We start from the raw sequence: 21497 nt of genomic DNA on the forward strand, positions 1-21497 counted from the left end.
ATGGCCAAAAGTTAACTGGGGGTGAGCCGTGTTAGAAGTTTGGCAGTCCAAAGAAGTTTTTCTAATGTTTCATTGCCATTCTCACCCAAAAAACAGATTTAAAGGAATCTAAAAGTGTGAAGTTCAGTTCATATTCTTTCCTTCACAACAGCAAGCAAAGATTTGAGTTAAAAAGGATTTAAGCTTAAATAATTTTTTGAACAAATATGGAAACCGTTTGGCACACTGTTCATGGAAAAGCTTAGAAGCAAGCAACCTTTTGCCAGGAAAATGTTGTAATACCAGACTAAATAATACCAGAATAAATAATAAAAGTTTGTAAGATAACAAAAAAATCATATTAAATGACAGGGCTAATAGGCGATATCTAACTTCAGTTATGTTCAGCTACAAATAATCCATACAATTACATGAAAACCATTGAGAGTTCAGGTAAGCAAAACAATGTCCTTCTCTAATTGTGAATATTTACTATAGTACCTTAGCAAAAAAAAAAAAGTAAAAATAAAATAATATAAAAACAATTAAAAAATTTAAAAAAGCACTTACTGCTTTTCTGCCATGGTCCACAGCACTATTAACTTTACATACACTGTTTCATTTAATCTACACAATACTATTGTGAATTTGATATTCTGATCTGCCATCGCTGTCTGTGACATGTGGCATGACTGAGAATTAAACCAAGGTCAGTTTGAATGAGGCACATGTTCCTTCTATGCTGACTGAATAGCGCCAAGCTAGCTAATATGTCTTTCAAGGTTGCACCAATTTAGCTCTCATTTTAAGAAGTTTGGAATCCACTAGAGCTAAAAATGCAAGTACACAGCAAAAACTTAGGGCTACAGCACAAAGCAGACTGTGATATATTACCGAAGTGGAGGGGGAGATTAGAAAGCTACAGACCATAGAAAATACAGAACACAGAATGAATTCTGATGGAATTTGGGGATATTTTGGTTTTCAGTTTACCAGGGAAGAAATATCTGGATGCTATGGTACAAATAAAACCACAGAGCTCATAGGCCATGCAGTGTGAAAAAAAGAAAAAGAGATAAGAGATTGGTTTGGTATCTGCAAGGTGGGCAGAGGGGAAGAAGGATGCAGTGGGAGGTCTGGAGATGGGCTGATGGAAGACTGACCATGGGGGTGTAAAGGAAACTGAGCCGGAAATGGTTTCTGCAAGAAGTGGAAAGTTACAGGGTTTGGGGGGTTCCTTGAACCAGAGCGGGCATAAGTTTTTTTTTTTTTTGCTCTTTGCGTCACACCTGGCGATGCTCAGGGGTTACTCTTGGCCCTGCACTCAGGAGTTACTCCCAGCAGTGCTTGGGGGACCATATGGGATGCTGGGAATTGAACCCTAGTCAGCCACATGCAAGGCAAATGCCTTACCCGTTGTGCTATCGCTCCAGCCCTGGGATGTGCTTTTTTAGACTACTGAGTTACAAACAAGAGAAAGTTAATGGTGAAAGGAAGGAGGAAGGGAGGTGAAAGCAGGAAATCAAAGAGCTTGCACTGGAATTAACAACAATGACAAAAACAATAATGAGGATTAAGTTCAGTCCCACTCACACGTGTACAGTGGTACTTAATTTGGCATTCATCTAGTCAGAGGTTCCCTAACTTACATAGCTTACCACCCCCCTTCAGAAAGAAAAAAAAAGTCACTCATTGTCATCCTGGAATTCTGCCCTCTTTAAGTAAACAAAGTGAAAATGCTCCCCCTTCACTACCACCTCCTTACCGCACACCCCCCTCTTCCCTGCTGCCAAACACACATAAACACACACCTACAGTTACACCAAGGTACTGTTGAAGGCGAAAGCACTGCCTGCTGGGGACACACTGATCTAGCCTGTATGAGAAAGTGAGCAGAGATACAGGCTGAGAAGACAGTACGATGTGTAGGATGCTTCCCTTGCATAGGGCTGACCAGGATTAGACCCTAAGCACCCCATATGGTCCTTGAGCCCCGCCAGGAGCAATTCCTGAGTGCAGAACCAGGACTCAGCCCTGAGCATCCCGGATGTGGACCTGAAGCAAAAAGCAAACAAAAAAGAAACTGAGTATAGAAACAGATCTCACCTTCAGGGATTCATCACTAAAGGAAGAATGTTTTTAAAGGTGACCAGACAGTGAGAGGACACTGTGTGATGATAATCTTTTCATGTCCCATAATATTGTACCCAATAATAAATTAATGAAAAGGAGAAGTATATATGTTTGTTTGACTCATGTAGAGCTTTAGCTTCCTTAAGAGTTTTCTCTTAAGAGATTCAATAAATTCAACAATAAATCAATAATAAATTCTTAAAAAAAAAAAAGGTGACCAGACAAAGAAAAGAAAATGTGAAGGATGTATCAGGTCAAGCAAATGGCAGTCATGAGCTGCAGAAGTGTAGGGAGCCATTTTACCTTACTGATCTTATCCTGTCACTATTTGTTTAATCACTAGCTAACCCCATGCCACACCTAGCAAAGGTTGCCACTGCTAATCTTACTGATCTTATCCTATCACCATTTGTTTATTACTAGCTAAATCCCGTGCCACACCCTGCATTTCTGTTGGGGGTCCTGGCACCACCTCCTCCCCACAGGGAGGTATAAATACTGTAACTGCCATAGAATAAATGCCTTTTCTCCCTCCTCCAGGCTCTGCGTCTGTTCTTTCGGCTGCGCCCTACGAAGGGTTCTCCCTGCTGAACAGAACGAGACCTCCACATCGACTTCCACACAGAAGCATGCTGATAAATACTGTTTCTGATAATGTGAAAGTGCTTCTCCAGGGGTATTAATGTTAAGAGAAGACAAATGGAACTAGGGAATTTAAGGAAGAGAAGGGGAGTTTAAGTCGACAAGGTGAGCTAGAAGAGAAGGGGGAGTAGTGTGACACTGGGAGTGAAGGCCTGAAGACAAGAGGAGGAAGACAGATACTAACTGTCCCAAATAGATTAGGATGAGAGAAGGAACATAAACATTCAAAGCCACTCAATTGCACACAGGATAGCAAATGATTCTGGCAAGTCAAGAGAAGTTCCATGAAGATTTGAAACTTCCCAGGATGGTCATAGGGAAGTTTGGTCAAGGGGTTTAACTTTAAAAAAAAATGAGCTAATCATCTGAGGAAAAGACATAAAACTATAATGAAGCTACCCTGAGAAGTGCTGGTCTCTCAGAAAGTTCTGATCATGTGGGTGGGTTCTCTTATAATGCGTTTGAAATTGCTGCCAGGGGGGATATGCTGGAAAAGTGAAAAGGGGAGCCAGAGTGTCGGCAGAGGAAGTGACAAGACAGTTTTTCCTCTTCCCAGGCTGGCTCACGACGACGTTATCAGTAGGGAATATGTCCAGAGAGGTCAGTCTGCTCAAGCTCCTGCAAAGCGTGGATGTTAAGGTCCGCTGAGGCTGTCTAAGGCATTTATTTGACAGGCTGCCAGGTGAGACAACCCTCTTGATCTGTAGAGTCAAAAAAAATAAAAAAAAATTTAGAAAAAGGGGCTGGAGCATAGCACAGTGGGTAGGGCGTTTGCCTTGCACGCAGCCGACCCAGGTTCGATTCCCAGCATCCCATATGGTACCCCAAGCACCGCCAGGAGTGATTCCTGAGTGTAGAGCTAGGAGTGACCCCTGAGCATAGCTGAGTGTGACTCAAAAAGAAAAAAAAAAAAAAACCTGTATTTTTAAAAAAATTGTTAAAAAAGAAAAAAATCTTTGAAAGTTTTTTAAAAGTTTTTTCTTTGAATTATCCATGAGGTATACAGTTACAAAGTTCATGATCCAGTCTCAGCCATAGAATGTTTCAACCCTTCACCGTGCATATTTCCCACCACCAAGTCCTCAGTTTCCCTCCTGTCCACCTCGCCCACTTGGCCCTCTGCAGTCTGCCTCTATGGCCAACACTTTTCTCCTTTCTTACTTTCTGTTTATGCACTGTGGTTCGCAATACTGTTACTGAAAGTGCGTCCTGCATACCGTTTCCCTCCTTTCAGCACTCAGTTTGTGTCCAGAATGGTCACTTCCAACTTTCCTTGTCATAGTGGTCCCTTCCCTCTCCTAACTGCCCTCCCCATTCTCCTTAGTGGCATGCTTCCTACCACAGACCAGTTCTCTTGACCCTTGGTTACATACTATGTTATTTTTTTTATCCTGCAAATGCAAGCAATTATTCTACGTTCCTCTCCCTCTGACTGATTTCACTCAGCGTGATATTCTCCACATCCATTCATGTTTAAGCAAATGTCGTGACTTCATTTTCCTAAGAGCCATGCAGTATGCCACTGTGTAGACTATCGTAGTTGGTTTATCCACTCATCTGTTCTTGGGTACTTGGGTTGTTTACAGAATCTGGCTATCGTGGATAGTGCTGCAATGAACACAGAAGTACAGATGCTTTCTGCACTTGTCTTGGGGGACCTAGGTGTATATTCTCAGGAGCTGCACAGCTGGTTCATACAGAAGTTCAATTTCTAGCTTTTTGAGGAGAAAGGGCTGGACCAGTTGGCCTTCCCATCAGCTGGAAATGCGTATCCCTTTCTCTGCATCTGCGCCAGCGCTGGTTGTTCTTCCTGATGTGTGCCAGTCTCTGAATCACCTGCTTCAGAAGAGGCAATTTCTCAGGCTGACACAGGGTTAAATTCCGTGTAGGAGAAGGAGAGATCAACTCTAACCTCCACTTGTTGCTTAGGTCCTTTTGCTGCAGAAAGCAATTTGAGGGGGGAAAAAATTGAAGTCAAAGAGTTTTATAAAAAGGGAAGTTACAAGTTCAAAGAACTCAGGCTTCTCCAGAGAAAGGAAGGTGCTGTCAAGTAAAAGAGAGGTTACACACTCAAAGACAGGTGCAGGGATTCTCCCAAATGGACTGGTTCCATTTGCTGGGCACACGGATTGCACACTGAGTCTTCCCTAAGCGGCCTTGAGCCTGGGGTCACTGCACAGGTCCGTGTCACTGCTATGGCGCTATCAAGGATGAGGCCTTTAAGCGCAGGTGGTCTCACTGCTGGGCCTTGAGAGGTCATCTGTTCATTATCTCTAGACAATGTCTGTCCTGTGAGCTGGGTGCACTGGTGGCACTGTGACTCCTCAGATCCTATCTTGTCCCTCCCTCCCTCCCTTCTTTCCTTCAGATTCTGGGCTACCCTCAGCAGTGCTCAGGCTCTGTGCTCAGGGATCACTGCCCGCACTTCTAAGGGGAATATATGCCGTCTGGTATTGAACCAAGATCGATCATGTGCAACATAAGCTCCTAGACTACCTCCCTCGGCCTTTCCAAAACGTCTTAATTGCACAGCTTCCTTAAATTTATTACCAAGGGGCCCCATGTTTGGTGCACTCAATTTGATAATTTAGCGATATTTAAGTCACCTTGGAATTCTTTTGGAACAAAAAGCAACACTACGACTCATTTGAAAGCTGTTAAAACTTGTTTCTACGAAATTAATGCACTATATGACTCACTAAAATAATACGTATATAAACCTGGTTCTATTTGTTGCCTGTGACCTCTTTAGATAAAAATCACTTGCTACAGAGCACTCAGTTCTCAGAGTTCTCTAAAAACATTTTGCTAGATCTAAGTAACTCAAATGTCATTCAAATTTAATTAAATAGAAACTTTTGAATTGTACTTTGAATCAAGGCAGAGAAATGCAAACATGCTGGAGAAACTTCATAATTATTGTATTAGAAGAAAATTTGGTGCAAAAATAGTCATTTTCCGAGTCAGAAAGAGAGGGATAGACATAGAAAGATTGCACTCATTTGTGGAATATAAAGTAACAGAATGGGAGACTAACACCCAAGAATAGTGGAGATGAATACCAGGAGGATTACTCCACAGCTTAGAAGCCGACCTCGCATGCTGGGGAAAAGGCAGCTCAAATAGAGAAGGGAACACCAAGTAAAGGGTGCTAGGAGGGCCCACTTGGGATGGGAGATGTGGGCTGAAAGTAGACTATAGACCAGACATGATGGCCAATTAATACCTCTATTGTGAACCACAACACCCAAAAGGACAGAGAGAGAGAGAGAGAGAGAGAGAGAGAGAGAGAGAGAGAGCAAAAGGGAATGCCCTGCCACAGAGGGGGGCAGGGTAGAGGGGACAGGGTGGGGGTGGTGGGAGGGATGCTGGGATCATTGGTGGTGGAGAATGGGCACTGGTGAAGGGATGGGCACTCGAGCATTGCATGACTAAAACGCAAGCACGAACATTTGTAAGTCTCTAACTGTACCTCACGGTGATTCACTAATAAAAAATTTAAAAGAAAATAGTCATTTTCCGTAAAATACTCAAAGAAAAGAACAGCAACATTAAATAATTCAGAAACAGTGTATACCTCATCAAGATAAGCATCTCAGAGTTACTTTTTAAAAAGATGACAGTCTTTATTCGGTTGGTTAACAAACATTTGCATATTGCCTACCATGAGCAAGGCATATGGTAGATATTGTTACAAGATTATACACTCATGAGTTTCTAATTTCTGGAGGCACATCTGGCTAAACTAAACTTACAAAAAGTCAATCTTCACACCTTCTCCAGATGGAACCCTGGCGACACTGAGCAGCAACTAACACGGCTCCAGGATTCGGGACTGGGACAGATCCGCGTTAGCGGCCGCGCGACCTTTTCTAAAACCTGAAAACATACAATCTTTGAATGGAAAACTAATTATCAAATGCCTCCTTATTAGGGTTATCTTGTTTGGGGATATAACTCCCACAACAATAATGAGTTTTGTGTTGAAATATGGAACGTAATCAAGGTGAAGAGAAAATAAAGTGAGGTTCATCAGTTATACAGTTGGGTTGGGGGGTGGGGGGTATACCAGGGATTTGGGTGGTGGAATATGGGAACTGGTGAAGGGATGGTGTTTGAATACGGTATAACTGAGACATAAACATGAGAACTCTTAACTTTCCACATGGTGATAAAATTAAAAAAAAAAAAGTCAATCTTCATTTCAGAAGTTTTCCTTTGCTTTAAAAAGCAGCTAGAATAAATATGGTGACTGTGATCAAACCTGGGCCAGCCACCTGCAAGACCCGTGCCTTGGTGTGGGAGTGGTGAAGTTACACAAATACAGATTAGTGAAATCCCATAGTATTTCAATAAAATTATAACAATAACATATCATAAGAATAGCACTGTAGCACTGTCATCCCATTGTTCATCGATTTGCTTGAGCAGCCACTAGTAACGTCTCCATTGTGAGACTTGACCCGGGTTCGATTCCTCCGTCCTTCTCAGAGAGCCTGGCAAGCTACCGAGAGTATCCCACCCACACGGCAGAGCCTGGCAAGTTCCCTGTGGTGTACTGGATATGCCAAAAACAGTAACAAGAGATAAAAATAAGACAAAGAAAAAGATTTTTATTTAAATGAAGAAATACCCATTCTCCAGTGACTCCTACTCAGAACAACACTTAGGTACTATGCGGGTTCATTTTTATTATTCTCTATCTCAGTTCACTATTCATTTAACTTTCATTAGATCTAATGATGCTTTTACTTCTCTGAACAATGTCCTATTAGAATTTAAGTTGACTACTGAAGACCATGTGCCTATCTTCCAACCATTACACCCTGTGCTTATAATATGTGGTAAACGAGTCAGTATGTGTCGAATGAATAAATGATTATGAAAAAGTAAATGATTGGTAATGAACTTAGGCTTTTCTCTGCTGCCATTTCAAGGGTTATTTCATTACACTTTTAAGCACTACAGAAACAACATAACTGAATCTAACCAAAATTCTATCACAAAATTTTAGGGCAAAACAGTTATGAGGACAATAGCTATTCTTTCTTAAAAATACCCTCATTGTTTTCCCTGTTAAATGGTTTCTCTACTATTTCCTTTTATGGAAAAAATCAGCTATTCAATCTATTTATTCAAATGCTAAAAATTTCTCTTCATAATCAGAAAAGCTGGGAAATTATCATTTTGAAAAGTTCTTGAAAATAATATACCTAAATAAAAAGATCTAGATTGCCACTCCATCAAAAGACAATAGAAAATTCAAAAATTCAATTCTAATCTGACAGCTACCTCTTCTTAACAAGTATTAATTAAATTGCAGGGGAGAGATAAGAGGGCTCTTAACAATAAAATTATATTATTTTCTGATTTGTGAGTGAGGTAAGATGTGTCTGAAGAAATTAGATGCTTGATTATACAATGCTGCTCAGGCATATGTGTGATTACTAAGTAGTACCTTTTTTTTTATATACTTTACAATACACTTTTCTTAAAAAGTAGAAACTCTCTCCCTGAAACCGATTGCCAGTTTTGCTATGCAATGTAACTTGTTCAGTAAAATACAATGCCGTTGCTAAAAATGACAAATTGAGTCATAAAACACCCACAAATGTGGCTGATGCATTGCCCTTCAAGTCAGCACTTGCAGCACCATTAACATCCCTCAAGTAAAGAATAATTACGATTTCCTGCGACATTAAAAACAGAAAGTCAACTACTTAAGTGGACTAAACATTTTAGAAAATGTGTGATCTCCTTTGCACTCCCTATAAAGCAAAGGCAGAGTAAATACACAAAAGTCTAAAAATAGTACATTTCCTTTTAGGTGTGTCCTGTTCATATGAACCTTCTAAAGAGGAATGATGTGGCTCCTTAAAATTAAAAAATTTTAAAAAGTCAAGATTTTCTTTTTTAAAAAATTCTTAAAATTAAAGTTTTCAAAATCCAAGTTTTTTTTTTTTTAACTCTAGAGTGCAACTTCCTTTTTTCAATAAATGTTTTGTTTTTGAAGGCACAATCGAAGCCTGGTAAAGCAATATGCTATATAACCATTAGTATTTAATAAAATTAAAAATTATTTCAGGCTTGGAAAAATACTATAGGGGTTAAGCCTAGCAGGTGGCTGTGTAAACCCCATCTCGGCCGTGTAAGCAGGCTCCTCGCACACAGGGACGACACGTGCAAGGATGTTCGCAGGTTCTCCAGACAGCTCTCTCTCGCCGCCTGCCTTCAGTGCTCTCGAGCCGCTTCTCCACCCTGGGCAACCGTTGCCTTGGATGGACGGAGGAAGAACGAGGGCCAAGCTGGATGCTGATTAGTTGCCGTTTATTCAATCTCTCGTCTCTCCCGGCTCTCTCCAGCTCACTCTCTCTTCACACTCTCTCTGTCTTTGTCTCTGTCTCTCTCTCTCTCTATCTCTCTCTGTGTCTATCTCTCCTTAACTGCACAATTCTTTCTTCCCACTGTATCCATCTCCTCTTTCTCTCTCTCTCTACTGTCTCTCCCTCTCTTCTCTCCTCCTCCTTCAATCCCTCCTTCCTCCCCAAAGCCGCTTTTTCATCCTCTCCCCATGCCTCCCCACGGGACAGGCAATTGAAAATATTTTTCCAGCCTTCCTGACCACCTGCAGCCCAGAGGGCAAAACACCTCATGGTGTGTTTCTCCTCCCCTTAGACCTGCAACTTGATTAACATCCTTAGTTCTCCTAATATTTACCATTCTGTACGGACACGGTAATAGATGCTTTTAGACTTATAGGGTGACTCTCCTGGGGACATTTCACCAAAAACTCAAACTACAGTGCTCAGGCCAGATCAATCATTCCTAACCCCAGCAGGGTTCAAATCTAGTTATTACTTTTGGATCATGACAGAATTTGTCCATGACCAAATTCTTAACTTATAGTTAAGCATTAGGGCACTTTGGCCAGGCCCATCTTGATGCCAAGGTAGCTCACAGCTCACCGCTTGCCCTGGGTCCATCCAGTCCCCCATTGGGACCCTGCTTTTGGGGATCTAGGAAGTAAGGGCAACTGAGGCTTAAGTTGAGAGAGCAGATGTCCAGGAGGTAATATTATCTGGAGTCAATCAACTCCCAAGCCACAGGCTTGTCTTTGTAACTGTCTTCCTGTATCCATACAAAAAGCAATTGCTCTAAAATAATAACCCTGCAAAGGACAGTAAGGAGAAGAGAGAGACAATATTTACAAGTCAGTGTCTGATCAGGAGACAAAGGTAGTTGACAGGTTGAGGGGCAGTCAACAAACACAAGCTCCCAGCGGCCAGGGAGGAAGGGCAAACCAACGTCATCCTACAGGTGGCCAGACCCAGTTGCATCCTCTGCACATATGGTTCCCCCAGCACTGCCCACAGAGGTACACAAGCAGAGACTCGAGTGGCCCCAAGCACTGGTGGGTATGGCCCAAACCTCACCCACTGCACCCATGAATTACTGCAAAGCCAAAATCTAAACTGCTGCTTATTTTTCTAATTTCCTAAGGCCATGCAATTTTTTGTCATCATTTATTGTACTGCCTTTACAGCTTAAACAATATCCCAGGTATTATTATCTCCTGTAATGCTCACACAATATAAAAATCATTTTTTCTATTTTCTCATTCAGAGAAAAGAAAAGCTTTCTACTGAGATTTAAAGTATTCTTTTTAATACCTTTCTTTCTGATCCGGTTTCACCCTCCCAGCGTGAGCATAAAAGCCCACGATGGTGTGTATGAACTTCCGGACAGCTCACAAGGCTACACATAGGAATTTCCATTTTCTGTCTAGGTGAAGACACCAAACTCTCATTCAACTGAACTTCATGTACAAATTACAATACAGAGAGATAATGAGAATAGTAGTACAAGTAAACAATTTCTGAATTAAAAGAGTACAGATAAGAATAATAGGATAGGGCGTAAGGTGCCTGCCTGGCAGCAGGATCCCTGGCATCACTGGTTATCTGAGCATTAGCAGGTGGAGCGCTAGAGAGCCCAGGGTGGCTAGAGACCCCACTCTGAAAAGCACAGTGCTATACAGTTACGGTCAGTAGAACTGGAATAACCCATGTATTCAAGTATATAAATTAGGGATTCCCCCCTGCCAGAAAAAAAAAATCCTTAAATGAAGCTGGGTTTGTTTTCCTTGAAAGCAGAATTGTTGAATCTGCTTTCAAACTCTTGATTCTAAAAACAAAATAGTTTTTGGAAGAATTAACGTGAAACATAATTAATGGTACTTATGGATACATTCATAGTCCCTTAAAAATATTTTTAAAAGTTAGCTCATATTCTTACGGCAATTTATAATTTCAGTTTTAATTATGAAAATAAAACAAACACAATGAGTAGGAGCAGACAAATCCACCAAATACAAAATATATTTCAAAACCTTCTTTATTAATAAAACACGATTCATTTAAGGGCAGATAAAAGGCTTGCCTTATAGAAGGTATTAAAACAATAGCAATGAAACAAAAACTAAGTATATTCCAAGATACTAACTGCCAGATTATTTGGGAAAAAAATGTATACCTGAATATAGACCTTTCATTTATTTAATTTATTTTTTTGGTCTTTGAAGTACCTGGAGATGTCCAGGGGTTACTCCTGGTAGTGCTTGGGAAACCATATGTGGTGCCAGGGATCCAACCTGGATAGGCTACACACATACATGCAAAGCAAGCGCCTTCCCCGCTGTGCTCTCTCTCCAGCCCCCAAACCTCATTCTTACAACTGGGGCTGGGGAGCTATTAAATGGGTTGACGCACGCTTTGCCTGCCAGTGTCCTAGGTTCAATCGCCAGCATTGCATGGTACCGGGGCATAAGAGCCGGGGTCATCACCCACAGCACAGAGTCAGAGTTGCTGCCGAGCACCTCTGGAGGTGACCTCCCCTCCAGAAAACAGGCATCCACAGCTGAAATGAATTCCAAGTGACTCAGTTAGTGTAAAGAAAGAAAACTCTCAAGTTCACAGAATAATCATGAGACAATTATTTTATCACCCTGAAGTAGGGGAGAAATTTATAATATGTAAGGAAAATAAAAACCACTAAAGGAAAAGTAGAGAAAAACTAATTTCATTATATATATCTGCATAGGCATTAATCAATAAAAGTAAAATATAAAGGCAAATTTCCTTAATAACCAAAAATCAGGAAAACCTAAGAACAGAGGAAAAACACAATTAAAATTACAAATTTTATTAAACATAAAAAACCACTCCATTGCACTATGGTAAGACAAATGCAAATTAAAACTACAATGGATATCATTTTTCACTTATGAGAAAGCAACATTTCTACAGCTTGTGATACTGAGAAGGGGGGTTGGAGGGAAGGTACAGGAGTACAATAATAAAAGCAACCGACAACAAATGGACCTTTCCAAAAAGAATAGAGAGCTACTTGTTGGTAATAAGTGACAACCACAGCTAATTCTTTTAACATATGTGTCAGACATTATTCCATGTGGCAACACAATTATCCTTATGAGCTAGCTATTATTATTTCCTGTTCTACAAACGAACAAGCTATAGCAAGAAGCTATATCACACATCCAGTAGTCAGAATGCTCTGGAATTCAGCAAGTTTACTTTTGGGTATTTATTCTAAAGATCTGGTACAATTTCCAAATAATGCATGAACAAGACTAAGGCTGTTTAAAAGAGCAAAAGATTAGAACTAAGGGTTCACCAGTAGGAGTCAGATTAAGTAAATTCTCGAACACCCATACACTGTAATCCTGCTGAAATAGCTGCTACCAACGTATAGATTAAAGGCCAATAAATAGAATGAACACCAAGAAATGCTATTATAACAATAAAGCTAACTACAGAAAACCTCATAGTGTATTGCTACTCCCACATAAAAAGTAAAATAAGAATGTCTACTTTTGTTTACTGCACACCTACAAAGAAAGCCAGTAGGTTACAAAAGTGAATGACAACAGTATATGTTTGTAACTCTGGGGATAAGAATCCACCCTGTAGGATACAGGAATGAGGAGTCTTTACATGGTGTTTTTGAATTTAAGAATTTTGAGCCATTATTTAAATAAGTTTTTCCTCTCTCTGTGTGTGTGTGTGTGTGTGTGTGTGTGTGTTTGTGTGTTTTAAATCACTGATCTTCCATTACCAGTCTACAGACCATTGTTGGTCCGCAGGTTGAAAACCACTTGCTGACCGCCTTGGTTACAAGTGCCAGAGCGTGGATTTGTGTGAGAAGATCAAAGACAGATTAAACTTGCTAAATGCTAAACTGGATCGATAGTAGAGCCTTTCATGTGGAGTAAGATCTGAGTATTCTTGGGTGTGGCCTGAAAATCAAAAACATAAAAAGAACATGAATGTGCTAATTGCCTGGATTAGAGATCAAGGATATATACTTTGGGGAACAAATGCAATACTGAAGCTCTCAATGTTATGAGTACTGATGACTGAGATATAAGGTCACATCATCTAGAAAAACAGAAAGTGAGACATAAAAATAAAATCTGAGTTCCTTTTTCCTGGCTATTAATCTCTGTAAAAATTAACCTCTTCCAATGGAAGGGGAGTGTCAGACAACCAAAAGTTGTGTTGTTAGCTCCAAGCTTTGCATGCCAGAGGCCTGAATTTAATCCCTGGAACTGCATGGACCCCAAGCACGGAGTAGAAGTGGTCCTTGAGCTCTACCATGGGCCCCCAAAACCAAAAACTAAAAACGAAACCAATTTTTAATTGAAAAGGAAAGTAGTGTTAAAGTCAAATGTGAGACTGGGAAAAGGCGTTCTTCTAAAGTATTAATAGCTATATATACTTGTGAGAGAATCATTTGAGTCTATGCATATATGCCGATATGTGCCATGAGTAGACGGGATGTCAGTATCAAAACCGAACATTTGACACTGAATCTAAAACTTGTGCTCTAGTGAAGGACCCTCTTTAGAAACTGTGGGTCAGGGCAGCCTTGTATTTCTGTGCCTATATGTGACAGTGACGGCTACATACGACATACATGCATACTCCTTTGCATCTTCAATGACGAAGTGAACATGAAGGAACTATCATGTGGGTTTTTAATGAATTCAAGTGTTATCCTAAAGGTATTTCTCTGTCTTCTTTCTTGTTGATTTTAAATCAAAAGATTTTAGACAGGTCTTAGTAACAGCAGAACCTGCCTCCGGGTAAAGCCCAACCCTCTGGATATTTGTACAATTTTTTTCTTGTACAAGCTATTCCTGAACCGTGATTTTCCTTCTCCAGCTATAATGCTATTTGAGATCCACTGACAATGTTAGCTAAGGAACTGTGTGTCCTTAACTCATTGCACACCCTTTTTTTGATAGGTATGATATTGACTGGTAGGCAAGACAGGTCAATTTGCCCCAAAATTAACACCAGTAAAGATGCCAGTTCAAATTAATAAACTATTTTAAATCACCAATATGTTCTGCTGCAGGAATGGCAAATAAAATTTATCACACTTGCAAATTTTCATTGATTGGTACTGGTTATTGGAAGCATGGTGATAAGTTTATTCTTTTTTTGCCTTTTTTATTTATTTATTTTTATTTTTTTTTTAAATTTTTTATTGAGTCACCATGTGGAAAGTTACAAAGTTTTCAGGTTTAAATCTCAGTTATACAATGCTCGAATACCCATCCCTTCACCAGTGCTCATATTCCACCACCAAGAATCCCAGTGTAGCTCCATCCTGCCCCCTCACACCCCAAACCCCCCCACGCCCCTAGCCCCCCCACCCTAAACCCCCCCCCGCCTGTGTAACTAATAAATTTTACTTTACTTTCAGATAAGTTTATTCTTAAGTGTTTCCTTGAAATACAATTACTAACACAATCTCTAGAGTTCTGTTTTAATTAACTCCTACGTGTGCCATGTAGTTTGTGATTTTCTTCCTCAGCTTTTTCATTGCGTTTAAATGAGGAAAAAAGCACTACCTACATCAATTGAATTGTTTGAGATCCAAATAAGATAAGTGCTCATGTCTTACTGCCATCATCACCATCAATTAAATTTAGGATAGCATACTGATCTGGATAAAATGAAAGTCTTTTTAATAACTCTTTGAAAGAATTTTTTTTAAATGTACTTGCTGAGGTCTTCAGAACTCTGCGCACTTCAAGTATTTTCAAGTTGAAATCTTCAATTTTTTTATGAATGCAATTTACTGCAAATTTCAATGTATTATGCAATATATTTTTTGAAAGGCATGAAAGAAAAAAGAACTAGACCCTTAGAAAATATTTTTTGTTCCTATTTTAGTAAAAGATGACTGCTTTTTAACCTGCAAAATTTCTTGAGCTGGCCCAGTTTCTGATGGGGATGAGAGAGAGATGACAGTTGGTTTGGGACCCTCCTGCTCAAACATATACCATTGTTAAGAGACTAGGAAGTGGAGAGTGAGAAGTTTTAGCTCTGTCCCCCCACTACTGCATTAGCTCTAAGAGTGGATAAATCACTTGACCTTTCTTACCCAAATATCCACCATCACCAGCTCGGTTTATATCATTAGCATCTCTTTCCATTTCAACAGGTCCTGCTGTTTCTTTACATGGTAAGCATTTGAAAGCACCAACCTGTCATTTCCCTATTTCTCCTCCTGAACAATGGAGCCTTATAGCTTAGTTGGCAAAGCTGAAAAGCTGAAGTCCAGTGGTGGAGTAAGAGACACAAAGTATAGCAGCCAGTACCTCTCAGGCTTTAGTCCTGACTCCGGACTTGATCACTTATGGTGGGGTTCAGGGATCCTATATGGTGTCAGGGATTGAACCCAGATCCCAATGTGTACAAGGGCCTTACCCACTTTACTATCTCCCCAGCACAAAGTCATTCCCATTTTGACGAAAATGGAATAGGGAGGGAAAAACCTTATGCTCTATAGCCTAGAAAAATAACAAAGCAAAATGCACTTAATTTAGTGGCATGGTGCTGTGGTAGAAGGAAAACTACTGATACTATTCTTATGGAGATAAAGGGTTTTTATTTAGCACTAATAATTTAGTACTAAATTATTCAGATAAAAAATAGCGGCTCATTCCACTTGCATTGTAATACCTCATTTGTACTTTTTGCTGTAATATCAAAATTTTTACTAGGCCAAGATTTAGATTTATAAAAATTATTTCATTTTTTTTCCCTCAAAGTAAGCATTATTCCTACATGTTCATGGATAAACAATGAGTAATGTGAGATTAAAGTCACAGGATAAGTATAAGTGAATCAAAGCCTTCTCGACACTTTAGACTCCTAGTGTGCTATTGCTCGTAGAATAATCAAGTATTTATTGATTGCCCAGGCAGGGCTGGGAGTGAGACAGGTCAGAGAGATCCTTAGGACATATTCCTTATTAACAAAAAACTGTCAATTTAAAGGAAATTAAATCTATTTTGAATTTCTAGCTGGGACAGCTGTTTAAACTATTATGTCTATCATGGGCAGAATGCCATAAATCAAAAGTCAATTTCTACAAGGACACAGTAAATAGAATTTCTTAAATACTGAGAAGAAATGACTGGAATTTTAAACTACCCCATTCACTTACCCATTTATTATGTTTTCTATTATAGTTAGAGACCACAAGGGAAATATTTTTAGAGAACAGACACAGCTTGCAGTATCCTTCAGAAAATCATCTTCAACAGAATTATACTGCCTCTGGATTTCTATAGTCTAACTGTTCCTTCTTTCTACCCTTACCTACACACACCTTATTCATCAAGACTAGTTTTTTCCCCCAAATCAGTAAACTTTAACATGCAATGACTTCCTTAAGTAAATATTTGGAAAAAGTACTTTGCTTTTAACCTCACTTTCAAACATACTCTAATTTTTTGTGTAAGATTCAGTATGTGTGGTCTGGGAATATATCCCAAGGATGCAAAAAAGCACAGTAGAAATTACACCTGCACCTATATATTCATTGCAGCACTGTTCACAATAGCCAAAATCTGGAAACAACCCAAGTGCCCTAGAACAGATGACTGGTTAAAGAAACTGGCACATCCATACAATAGAATACTATGCAGCTGTTAGGAGAGATGAAGTCATGAAATTTGCTTATAAATGGATAGACATGGAGAGTATCATGCTAAGTGAAATGAGTCAGAAAAAGAGGGACAGACATAGAAGGACTGCACTCATTTGTGGCATATAGAATAACATCACATGAGGCTGACACCCTAGGACAGTACATACAAAGGCCAGGGGGATTGCCACATAGCTGGAAGATTGCTTCATGAGTGGAGGGGAGAAGGCAGATTGAATACAGAAGGGATCACAAAGAAAATGATGGCTGGAGGAATCAGTCGGGATGGGAGATGTGTGCTGAAAGTAGATAATGGACCAAACATGATGACCTCTCAGTGTCTGTGTTGCAAGCCATAATGCCCAAAAGTAGAGAGAGTATGGGGAATATTGTCTGTCATGGAGGCAGGGGGAGGGTGGGAAAGGGGAGGTATACCCGGCATATTGGTGGTGGGGAATGGGCACTAGTGGAGGGATGGGTGTTTGATCATTGTGAGATTGTAACCCAAACATGAAAGCTTGTAATTATCTCACGGTGATTCAATAAAATTATTAAAAATTTAAAAAATTAAAAAAATTAAAAGATTCAGTATGTGTCAATGTTCAAGTTGTATTGATAATAGACATACTAGCAGTTGTTGAATCCAAATGAAATAAAATCCAAAATAAAATTCATTTTTTTCACAATTGATCAACAAAAAATGTTGATCTTTGAAATGATTTGAGATATTTACCCCTAGTTCTTATGTACTAATGTTTTACCTTATTTCATATGGTGGTTTTCAAAGTTCCACTCTGCAAGTAGCTCAAAGTTTGTTAGTTTACATGTTAGTAATCTGTTTCTTATGCAAGGGCTTAATGGCTCCCAGGTGAAATACAGTCCTCACACACTTTGCTCTATGGAAACTTTTTTTGATCATTTTTAGTGAGTCCACTAAACAAGCAATACAAAATAAATTATTTAGGTCCTGCTTTGGGGACGGGTTTTGGGGGCCAGGTGGAAACATTTGAAAAATGGTGGTGGGAAGTATAATAGTGGTGAAATTGGTGTTACAATATTAAATGTAATAAATTATTGTGAACATCATAATAAGAAAATAAAATTTAAAATAAATAAATAACTAATAAACAGGAAACAAATTAAGTTTTTTAGTTTAAAAAAAGAAAAAAGAAAGAAAAGGATAAAAAATATAAATGCAAAAGGAAAATATATGTACAGGAAAAAATAATGTATAATCATGGTTGAGACTGTCGTGCAAAATATGGACTAGAACTGGGATTCTTGATATGCTATTAACTGGTTTAAGGGTGGAATAAACACAGTGGCAGGAGCAGGTATAAAATTCAAGATGTATACAGAGTAAAAACAATTAGAAAAGGGGTTGGAGTGATAGTACAGCAGGTAGGGCGTTTGCCTTGCACATGGCCAACCCGGGTTCAATTCTCAGCATCCCATATGGTCCCCTGAGCACCTCCAGGGGTAATTACTGAGTTGCAGAGCCAGGAGTGACCCCTGTGCACTGTTGGGTGTGACCCCACAAGCAGAAAAAAAAACAATTAGAAGAAATCAAATCCTCAAGAGGAATCAAATCCAATTTCTGGAGCGAAAACATATATGAAACTTTTCTCAAGAGTTCTCATAAAGGAAAAATATAAAAATTATTTAAAAATTGAGTCAGTACAGTACAGCTGTTTCTTATGAAGGAGATTTCTTTTTAGAAGATTTATATTTCTTCTTATAATGTTCATCATTATAAATCAGTAGTACAATACCAAGTATAGCTTAGGTAAATTGTTCTGGCATTTAAAGTATAACATTTTTAGAGTCTACATAAACTAAGATACACTTGGAAGCATCCAGTAGCCTGAACAAGTATGTAAAGCCAGGGGTTTGCATCATTATGTATTTGAGCTAACTACTGCCTAATTTTTTTAAATGTAAAAGTATAACAAGAAGGGTTACATATATTACATTAATAAAAATGAAATGCCCAATATCTACATCAAAGTTTCTCTAATACCATCTATAAAAATTTTGAGTTTCTATAACAAGTAGACACTGCACTAAGAGTTTTTACAGGCAGATTTAATAATACTCCAGGGAGATATTACCCACATCTTTTACAGTTGAAGAAACTAAAGGGAATGCAAATAACTTGCCCCTAAACTACCAACGCACATAAAAATGGAAGTTGCATGCAACTCTGCAATTAGGTTTATTTAATACCTTATATGATATATTACGTAAGGACTGCTATAGCTGGGGAGACAAGAGACATAAAAATAAATGACAGAGGGACAAAAAATTACATGGTAAAATATCAAAGAGTGATCACAGAATCAACAGAAGCTCTCAGGGTGGACATTTTTTTTACTAATTATTTTAGCCTTTGCAACTTTATATAAATAGGAGCGATAGCACAGCGGATGGGGAGTTTGTCTTGCATACGGCCGACCCGGGTTCGATTCTTCCATCCCTCTCGGAGAGCCTGACAAGCTACTGAGAGTATCCCGCCTGCACAGCAGAGCCTGGCAAGCTCCACGTGGCGTATTGGATATGTCAAAAACAGTGACAACAAGTCTCACAATGGAGACATTACTGGTGCCCACTCAAGCCAATTGATGACCAACAGGATTAAAGTGCTACAGTGCTACAGGAGCATATGGAATTTCCCTTCTCCTCATCCAGCCACTGGTGCCCTGAGTCAGAGGCCTGCCAGTGAAGGAGGCAGAGCAACTGTAGTACTACTGACTGATACTGTGAGAAAGAAAGGCTGACGACTGGCTGCACGAGCTCCACCCCGGAGGCAACTGAACTAATTTGGACATGAGCAGCTCCTGGAGAGGCCTCCGGACTGTGATGGGAGCCCCTGGCCCATGCTCTCCAGGCTTCTCCATCTTATGAGCACCACAAAAGGGAAGTAAAAGCTTGCAGGGATGCAATTACTGGCAGAATTTTCCCTGGACTTCATACAGAAAAACCAAAACCGCGCGGCCTAATATCTATTAAGTGACAGCAATGTGAAACAGTTACTTTTTAGCACGTCTGACTGTGTGGGGGAAACTCCAAAAATAATACTGAGTTTTTTGTTGAAATATTGAAGGTAATCAAAGTAGCAGCCTCTTCTTGAGACTGTGAACTAAACCATAGCCCCACGTCAGCCAAGGAGAGGAAATATCCTTCTTTGTTGGTTCTTTTCCCTTTTCTAGGAGAAACGCAATGTGGCGTCCACCATATTATGAGATCTATTAAGCAGGCACGAACTTAGAGGCACGGGAATGGGAGGGTGAAAAAAAAAATTAAAATTATATACTTGGAACAGCAGGACACTTGGGCAGTCTCGGGCCGATACCAGCGCATGCTCCGCTGAGATTCGACCCGGGAGGCCACACTTGTGCGGCCGCGTTGCTGCAGATCAACCAGGGGGGCAGGGGTTGGGAGGTAGACTGGGGTCTTTGGTGGTGGAATATGGGCACGGGTGAAAGGACGGGTGTTTGAGTACTGTATAACTGAGACATAAGCCTAAGAACTTTGTAACTTTCCACATGGTGATTCAATAAAATAAATTTAGAAAAAAAAAAAAAAAGAAAGGCTGACAATGACCCTTCAATTAGAGCATCACCCGTTCGTCCATCTATAATTAATTCTTCCACAGCTATGTGTAAGCAAGTCTAACAAGTTGCTATAGTGCTGTGTGGTATGATACATCCATACACATCCACATTACTTATTCAGAATCCTACTCCCCTTCTTCTTACTATGACCAATGAGATGTGAGGAAAACTCTGCCTGAGTAAGACAATAAGAGAAATATGCAAGAAAAAACCTCTTCCTCTTTTCAATGGATAGTTATATCCTTCACTGCCCTATGGATACGCACATATCTCTGTGTGTTAAGAGCAAGAGACACACGCAGATGCAAATAAAAAAAAAAGAATGCTGGAGAGGACAAGTTATTGTATTAGATGAAACAAAGAGAAATATATATAGTAAAAAAAGATCTGGGGTGAGGGATAAGGCGACAAATATCAGTGAAAAGCAAGAAGCAACGTTCCACTGTTTCCAACACACACACACACACACACACACACACACACACACGTTATTTTCATACTATTATTTCCTCCAAGCTTAGAGAAAACATAATCTTGCTTTGTGTAACATTTAGTACATTATCAAGAACATTTGAAACTTAATAACCACTATTTGAGGGTGAATGTAAAGCACTGGTGCAAAAATAGACAATCATACTGAGCAAGGACCAGTTTGAATAAATTTGGTGTCTGTTTATCCACTGAAAATGGCTATATGTAAATCAAGACTATAATGATCTCATGAAAATGCTTTTTTTTTTTGCTCACATAAATATACTGAGAAGGAGCAATGGCATTGTACCTAGATCCAGTTCCCAGATTCCTTGCACACATTGCCAAATGTCAAATATATTCATATTCATTTATAGCCGAGTGCTGCTTTGAGTGGTAAACTATAAATCATCCATTCAAAAATAAAAAGAAAAAGAAAATGGATTTATAGTATTATTTAGCACCACAGATGAATGTTATTTGTCTTACAGAGAAAAGTGAAGTGAATAAGCGTTTTCAAGCAGAAATTTTGACTCTGAAAATTTGAGACTAAACTGCCAAAACAAGTTCCTTCAAATATCTAGTGTTCTTCATAACCTCAACTGCTGTTATACTTTTATTAACTGAATAATA

The 21497-nt window shown here is 39.4% G+C and overlaps 1 protein-coding gene across 2 annotated transcripts in view; it reads right to left on the bottom strand.

The window, feature by feature from the left end:
• The window catches only part of SNX7 (sorting nexin 7), a 108564-nt gene that overhangs the window by 25741 nt on the left and 61326 nt on the right, over window positions 1-21497 (bottom strand). The window contains exon 8 of one of the 2 annotated variants that reach the window (XM_055145771.1): window positions 12996-13069. The exons of the other annotated variant lie outside the window; for it this stretch is intronic. Within the exon in view, the coding sequence (XP_055001746.1) occupies window positions 13007-13069 (63 nt within the window). The 3' untranslated portion in view covers window positions 12996-13006. Of the gene's footprint in view, window positions 1-12995; window positions 13070-21497 lie in introns of those variants that run through there. 2 annotated transcript variants of the gene reach the window in all.

Source organism: Sorex araneus, chromosome 8, assembly GCF_027595985.1.
Source record: "Sorex araneus isolate mSorAra2 chromosome 8, mSorAra2.pri, whole genome shotgun sequence".
In the NCBI taxonomy this organism is placed as follows: Eukaryota; Metazoa; Chordata; class Mammalia; order Eulipotyphla; family Soricidae; genus Sorex; species Sorex araneus.